The sequence below is a fragment of the Lontra canadensis genome, unplaced genomic scaffold (assembly GCF_010015895.1).
Source record: "Lontra canadensis isolate GAN:19392208 unplaced genomic scaffold, GSC_riverotter_1.0 scaffold96, whole genome shotgun sequence".
NCBI lineage: Eukaryota > Metazoa > Chordata > Mammalia > Carnivora > Mustelidae > Lontra > Lontra canadensis.
The window spans coordinates 5257085-5265630 of NW_022631090.1; the positions used below are offsets into that span (position 1 = coordinate 5257085).

The following is an 8546-nucleotide window of genomic DNA, read 5'->3' on the forward strand; positions in this document are numbered from 1 at the left end:
CATCGTACAGATAAGTTAGAGGAAGTGACTTGCCCAATGTTGTCAGTCTAGATGATGGCAGAGCTAGGGTTATACCCAAATCTCCAAACAAATCTAAATGGTATGCCCCTGTGGTTACCTCTTGAGGGTTGATTATGTCTCAGTTTAGCTTTCATGGCCAGAGCTACCCTCAGAATATCTGGAGCTCAAGAGCAAAAATGCAAGTGCTCTGGGTAGTTGGATGACAGTAGTTGAAAACTTCTCCAAAGTTTAGTGAAGAACAGTTTGGAAATAAAGTAGTGTAAAGTCATAAAGCTCTCTTATAAGCAAAAAGGTAACTCAGGCCCTTCACCAAATGGAGTTTCAGAGGACTCCAGCATGGAGTAGTTTCATGCAGGGAAACCATCAACCTTGGCTTTAAGTCAAACTGAACATAAACACCAAAATGGCCTTTAAGAGTTTACTAAATTTATTTTTGCCTTGTTGTTTTTGTAATTGAGCACATGGCAATCAAGTAAAAACTTAAACATATGCAGTTTTATGTCAGACCTGGTCCACGCTCACTAGTCTGATTCCCCAAACTGTGCATTTGAGGTTCCAGCTTAGTTTCTGCTTTATCTCCTCAAGACTGAGGTCTGGAACTCCTCCCGACTGGCATGCTCTACCCCAGGATCTGCTGGGACAATCTGATAAAGGCCATTGACTTCTAAAAGGAGAGTAATTTCCAAAACAATAAGGTAAGATAGATTTTCTTTGAGAGATTGAGAAATTACCATTGACAACAGTGCCATTGTATGATTTGCATTTGGGCAAATGCTTATAATTTTGGCAAGTGTTTCACCAATGCTACATAATTAGAAAAATTAAATGCTCTGCAACCTTGAATATACAATTCTATAAAGAAACAGGAAACCTCTACAGATATTCTGGAATTGCTGAGGGTGGAGGGAAAGGACAGAAGGCAGGAACAAAGCAAGAAAAGTTATAATCACACTCTTCCAACCAAAAGAAGAATTTGGTAGCGAGGTCTATACCTCTTATTTTCGATTCTGAAATCAAAGAGCTCTCTATAACAGAGGTATTTTTTCATTAATTTGATATCAAATCTGACCTAAACTGACATGAACTTGGTCTTTGTTTCTTTTAGTATGAATATTCTGACCTTTTTTCCTACATTTTTCCTGAATAATTAATGGCTGAATTATGGGATATTTTCCTGGAACCACTGGGAGTGTTATATAATAAACAGTATAAACTCTGTGTTACCTTTCAAAAATTTAAAAAAAAATTAAATTCTAAAACACAGATAACAGACTGTGGACCTAGCAAAATGATAGCTAACATTTATGAATCATCTGCCATGTACATGAAGCTGTGCTAATCTCTTTTCATTTCATTTAATACTCACAACAACACTATGAGGAAGGTATTAAAATCACCTCCATTGTAAAGGTTGAAAACTGGTTCTTGGAGAGATTAAGTAACTTTCTAGAGTCACATGACTTTTGGCCAACCCAAGATTTGGACCCAGGTCAGTCTGACTGTAGAAACTACAGGCTAAATTCTTACACTCCACTGTCTGGGAGAGAAGAACAGTTCTGAAAAACAGTGTGAGCTCTCTGTGGACTTTATGCAGAAGTATATGCCACCTATTATTCAATGTCATTTGAGGGCCTCCTACTTCCAAATATGTCCCCTCCCCCATTCTTACTTCTTGTGATGTTATAATATGGCTTTATTCCTTGAGGTTCATCTGGATGGCTTTCTCACAGGGACCACCAACATCAGAAATCCCCTGGGCAGCTTGCTAGAAGTACAGATTCCTGGCATCCACCCCAGGAATTGGAATTGTTGGAGATTGGTGCCAAGTTGTTTCTTATGCACATTAAAGTTTGAGGAAAAGGTGAATGACTTGAGAAAGGCCAATCATTAAACCTCATTAATTAATTAACATCTTACTTTTCAATGACACCTAGCTGGATTGACAGAAATAAATTCGTGAATGGGCACCTGGAAAATGAAAAGGTAGACTAACTAGAATGGTGAGATATGGGAAGGAAGGAAGAAAGAATATGACAGTATCTGCCTTCTTTGGCAATATGCAACAACGAAAGAGCCTCACCAATGATATTGTTAGCTGCCCTGGAACAATCTTGAGAGCATCTCTCTGCCACTTAGAGCATCTATCTACTATCTCATTGATACCACAACCCTCTGATGTGGACAAGTTAGTCAACCTCATTAGAATAAAGAGGAAATTGAGACCCAAATGAGTTCTTTAATGTCATCCAACTGATTAATGCCAGTGTTCGGGTAAGTTTCTGGCCTCTAATCTTACACAGTTTCAATCCTCCAGTAATCTCTTCCATAGGTCCAGAGAGGAGGAGCCAGCAAACAAAACCTAGAGAATCAAGTCCTACACTCAATGATGCACATTTTTGCCCACTAGTGACCAATTTATATACAATTAAATGGTATGCTACACAAGGAAAGGACAATGAGAGGAATTATACTGAAGAATAGTTCAACTGATATGCCATATGTTTGGGGTTTGTTTTTTAACTAACAGATTCCTTTATTCTCGTTATCAATGCAGGGATGACTACTAAACATTTTGATCTTTATACTTTTAAGAATATTCTGTTCTTGTTTACTAAGTTCCCAACCACCTCTTCATCTTGCCTGCGGTATGTTAAGCCTCCATTACAGCCAAATGTGACCTTAGATAAGGACTAGGAATCTAAAAAAACATGGATTAACTACCACCATAGTAATCAGATCACTATAGAAATGCAGGCTAGGGTTGGGGCATTGAGGTTCAAGTCCAACCAGTGATTATTCCGGTTAAGCTACTTGCTCTCTAAAAAAATCTTTTCTCAAATTTCAGTGCACATTTGAATCACCCGGCAAATCTGTTTAAGTGGAATACTAATTCAATAGGTCTGGGTTGGGACCTGAGAGTCCGCATTTCTAACAGTCTTCCTGGTGATGTTGAGGTGCTGGCTCCCAGATTACATTTTAAGTAGCAAGGGCCATGAACCATCATCATGCCCAAGTAGCATGTACAAATTAACATATTTGTGGTCCTGGAGGAAGTGCTGTTTCTGACAATAGTACTGGTGAGCATGCCAGCTCTGATATTAAGTAGTTGTGTGACCTTGGGCAAACATCTTTACCTTTCTGGGTCTCTGTTTTCTCATTCATGAAATTATGAATTTGGCCTGGGTAATCTTTAATAATAATAATAATTATCTCTGATAAAAAAGAGATACTTTAGAATCAAAGGCTTAGTTCGACGGTAAATTTCCCTCTATGTTACAAGGAAAGGGAATGGGGAGAGAAATCTGTGACTTTTGTATTTGTCTTCTTAATTCTAATTCTCTGTGTGTCCTAGGGTAATTTATCACTTCTGAATGTGCAGAACATTGGCATTCTCCATGAGAAGAGTCAACATTGAATAGTGGGCAACAGTTTTGGCATCTCTCCAATTCATCTCTCAGTGTCCCCTTGTGACTGCTTCATAAGTAGCAGTTTTGGCTACTTGTTCATGACACTATTTTTCTGATAACAGAGGAAACCTACTGTCTGCCCATTGGTGTCCAGTACTGTCACTCAATTCTACTTAGTTTCACTTGATTTCAGAAGATCCAATGGAGAAGTACACAGAATCACCACCTACCTTGCAAGCAGAGCATTCCTCCCTTCAGACTGAGAATCTGATTCTACAGCCACAAATACAGCATCTAAATGAAGAGGGCTCTGATCTGAGGGGCCAAGTCATGCCTACCCTGGCTACCGTGATGATGTCTGTACCCCGCTCACTTGAACATCTCTCTCAGTTTCACCATGACCCTGCCAACCTCTCAATATTTCTTGCACAGTTGACAACTCTCAAGTTCCCCAATCCTGCAGATGATGTCCAAATCAAGTTCTTTTTTGACTACTTATCTCAGCAGATGGAAAGTTGTGGAGTCATATTTGGGCCTGACCAGAGCACTCAGCAGAAACAATATGAGAACTTTGTTTTTGAGTTCCAGCAATCATTTGGTGTGCCTACAAAACAGGAAATAGACCCTCTGAACAAAGAGGACAACTCTTCTCAGCAAGATGCTTCTACTTTCCAGCACCTTGCTCAAAATCTGAGCTATAATGAAACCAGTCAGAGTGATCACTTCCAAGAAGGACTAGCTGACTCCATCCAGGATGATTTGAGTGGCACAGATATGATGGACAACCTTCCAGACCTGATCACTCAGTGTATTCAGTTGGACAAGAAACGTAGTGACAGGCCAGAGCTTCTTCAGTCAGAGACCCAGCTCCCAGTGTTGGATTCCTTGATCCACCACCAAGCCTTTTCCATCCCCACAGATCTGCCACCCAAGGAAGAACCTATACAGTTGCGTGGAAGCCAGCCACCACTCACTCCGGCCAAAAGAGCCCGCCAGCAAGAAGCTAAGTTGTGCCTCTACTGCAGCCAGGCTGGTCACTTCACAAGAGATTGCCTTGCCAAACGTTCTCGAGCCCCAGCAAGGATAAACAACCCAACTCACCAGTAAGAGAGCAGGTCACATTGTAAACTTATCTCCCTCTCACCTCCAGCCTTAAAAATGTATATCCTGCACTAACATTTAAAATACAGGTGAGGATTGGGACGCCTGGGTGGCTCAGAGGGTTAAAGCCTCTGCCTTTGGCTCAGGTCATGATCCCGGGGTCCTGGGATCGAGCCCCGCATCGGGCTCTCTCCTTGGTGGGGATCCTGCTTCCTCCTCTCTCTCTCTCTGCCTGCCTCTCTGCCTACTTGTGATCTCTCTCTGTCGAATAAATAAATAAAATCTTAAAAAAAAATACAGGTGAGGAACTGTGATACCACTTCATAGACTGTCATGAACTCATGTGCTTCTGGAAATTTAAATAACTAGATTTTGTTCATTTGGTCACCCATCACCAAACCAAACCCACCCAACAATGATGAAAACAACTCACAGGCACTTTCTGCATTTGGAACCAATTCCCCAAGAGTACTGAAAGTCTGTAGATGAAATTCTAGCCAGTCTGAGCCAAATGAAAACAACCCTGGAAGTGCACTGAGAACCCCATTCCTTCCAAAGGGTGAGATCTGGGTTGAGTTTGTTGGCTTAAGTCTTCTGTGCCTAAGATTGGGCCCAAGACTTTCACCCTAACCCTCATCCATCTGTATTATAGTTCCCTGTTGGTTTAGGACCCTTGAATTCCTGATTGCATTCCATATCCTACCAACATTTTTCTACTGGAAGCTGAAACCTGCTCCTACCTATTGACTAGAGTCCAGCTTCAATACAAACTAATCTTCATGGAAACACAGCTCCACTATTATTCCATACAGCTATGTATTTTGTTGCCATTTAAAGACCTCTACTTGCTAAAAAAAGAAAAAGAAAAGAAAAGAAAGAAAGAAAGAAGAAAAGAAAAGAAAAGAAAAGAAAAGAAAAGAAAAGAAAAGAAAAACACCCTGGATCTTTTAACTACTGAAAAACCAGATGGCCTGGCCATTTGAAGACTGATTGGAATTGTTGGTCTATTTCCTTGAGAACTAGCCCTTCAGACACATACATGTTTTTAGCCAAACCCAACTAATTCCAAGTTACTCTCCTCTTTCCCAACAACCTACTTCAGGTTATAGCATGTCTAATGGCCAAGTTTAAATGGTCTAGGATAATGACCTCTGAAAAATACTAACAAAAGTTGGGGAAGGAATCTTCATCATAATTATTATGTCTATAGCATGTCTTTGCTGTCTTACCTGGCAGGTAAGGGAACCTGGTTAAATAAATCTCCACTGAAGACTTGGGGTCAGGCTTTGTAGTAGTTTCTGTCTCTAGAGGTCTCAGTGTGGTCACCATTTAGGATCACTACCATTGATATTGAGCTCTATACCCTTATGGATCATCTCTGGGGATCCTCATTTAGTTGAGAATCTTGAAAAGCAAATAATGGCAAACAACTTTCTGAACCATCCCATCTGACAAATCCTGGGGCATGGACTTCAACACTATTGACAAATAAATCTTAAGAAGAAGTGAGTTTGATTGCTTTTGTTGTGCTCTTTGCACACAGGCACACACATCAGCTCCATGTATGGATTCCTAATGCTTCTGAACAAAAGTAGTGTCATGCTGGAGAGACACAATTTTCTAAACTGTTAAAGATATCCAGTAACAATTGATGCTTGCTAGTAATATTCAGTCCTCTGTTCCCTGTTTCTTGGCGCTGATGTATGTCCCCATAATTGATTTCCTGAAGATCAGTAACTCCATATTCCCTAGCAGCCATCAAGACCTCTCAGAACATGAAGTGTTATTGTACTTTGGCCTTGTTCCTGAAGAATTATGCTAACTTTGACAATTCTTAAACCCACCTAGGACCTGCCACTTTCATCCTTTAACTAACAAGTAGATCATTTTTCCCATCAGTGCCTCACTAACCACTGTGCCAAACCTAATTTGCATCCACAAGGGGTCTCCTTTATTAATGGCTTGCTATACATCCACCTTACTCCATATGTTCTCACAACAAGGAGATTGGAATGTACATATTCCAATTATGCCAAGAAATTCTTACTATGGTACTGGGATTATAGGAAAGCCTCTAACAAGTAGATTTATTTAAACTTTAAATGTCTCTGGGATTACCTGGAGGTATCCTGACCTAGCACCCTCAATTCTATAACAAGAGAGTAACCCAACAGCCTTCAGTCACTTTCCTTACTGACTCCAGTATGGTCTTGGAATGCTTCATCACCAATCTTTCCTTACCTCGGGGACATAATTTGTCATTATGTGCTCTCTCACAAAGATGCATCACCTTATTTCCTGTTTGGACCTTCTCTGCAGCAACATCACCTTATTCTCCACGAAATCTTCAGATTTCATAGCCTCTTGGAACAGATAATTAATTCTGGGCTACTAAACCTCCCATTTCTAGAAGCCCCTTGTTGAGGAATTCCTAGTCAAGGAATTCTTGTGTTCTATGTGATACAATCCAACAATCATACTGAGCATAGGGATAGGATACTGAGATAATTCTTTACTGTCTACTAGCTAGCCAGAATTGTGTTTATCACTTAAAATTTTTGTTATAATGACGCCATCCACTTCAACTAGAACAAACTCATTATTTAGCATAAAGAGAGCTACACAGATATCAGAACTTATACCAAAGTGAACTTCTCTGAGAGTGAAACTAAAATCTACTAAGAACAGATGAGATGTAACCTACTTGGTCATGTAGTCTGCAACTACAAAGGCTTGGGGAGTCCCCAAGTCCAGTCAAAATTGTAGTTTTAGGAAGGCAGATCTGCTACATGATTGATGACCATCCAGCAAGATAAGGTCTAATCATTTTATAAGTCTGAAGAAGGAATTGTTAACAAGAGAATAGTCTTTAGGGAGTCTAGAAAAGGGGGCAGTTAAAGAGCCATAGGGTAATCTCTCCAGACTCAGAGAGGGGATGTTGACCAATATATGATTTGGCAGGTCTATATACAGTGGGGTCCAGGCACCAGGCCATCCCAACTTATGTTATTAGCCATTCAGATTGCCACCTAACTCCCCTTGCTGTGACCCTATGTGCTGAGAAGTAATCTGATTGTAATTATGTTCCCATATAAACTTTGTTATGAGGAGGAAATTTGTTAATCAGCTGACATGAATATTCTAGCCTATTTAGCAGTTAATTCTCATTATAAATAAATAAATTGGTTTTGACTTATACATCACTTTTTTTGTGGGTTTTAATAGGATCAATCCTCCAGATCCCAATCACTGATGAGTTCCCTGGGTGGGGGTAAAAGATTCTTATGATGCAAAGTCAGTACCACAGTGTAAACCATAGTGAGTCCACAGAAGATTGGCCTCCCTGGGAGCCTTACATCAACAGTCATCCTCATTTTTTAAATCTCTCTCATTTGTCTACAGCTGTAATAAAATTCCAAAATGTCTATGGTTTTTAATTACTGCAGTTAACTCTGTTCATACCCAGAACCATGGTACCTGCCATAAGTAATTACTTCTTTTTTTTTTAATTGTTATTGTGTTATGTTAGTCACCATACAATACATCAATAGTTTTTGATGTAGTGTTCCAAGATTCATTGTTTATGTATAACACCCAGTGCTCCATGCAATATATGCCCTCCCTAATATCCAGCACCAGGCTCACCCATCCCCCCACCTCTCTCCCCTCTAAAATCCTCAGTTTGTTTCTCGGAGTCCACTGTCTCTCATGGTTTGTCTCCCCCTCTGATTTCCACCCTTCACTTTTCCTTTCCTTCTCCTAAAGTCCTCCATGTTATTCCTTATGTTCCACAAGTTAATTGAAACCATACGATAATTGACTTTCTCTGCTCAACTTATTTCACTCAGCATAATCTCCTCCAGTCCTACCCATGTTGATGCAAAAGTTAGGTATTCATCCTTTCTGATGGCTGAGTAATATTCCATTGTATGTATGGACCACATCTTCTTTATCTGTCTGTTGAGGGGCATTTCAGCTCTTTCCACAGTTTGGCTATTGTGGACATTGCTGCTGTGA

At 40.1% G+C, this 8546-nt stretch overlaps 1 protein-coding gene across 2 annotated transcripts in view; it reads left to right on the forward strand.

Moving 5' to 3' along the window:
- Window positions 1-6029, forward strand: part of RTL4 (retrotransposon Gag like 4) — a 354918-nt gene extending 348889 nt beyond the window's left edge. Inside the window, exons 1-3 of one of the 2 annotated variants that reach the window (XM_032837108.1) lie at window positions 1977-2004; window positions 3374-4618; window positions 4830-6029. In XM_032837108.1, coding sequence (XP_032692999.1) covers window positions 3630-4535 — 906 coding nt within the window. In that variant the 5' untranslated portion in view covers window positions 1977-2004; window positions 3374-3629 and the 3' untranslated portion in view covers window positions 4536-4618; window positions 4830-6029. Of the gene's footprint in view, window positions 1-1976; window positions 2005-3373; window positions 4619-4829 lie in introns of those variants that run through there. The other variant, XM_032837107.1, reaches the window with a different exon arrangement.
- The last annotated feature ends 2517 nt before the right edge of the window (window positions 6030-8546 follow it).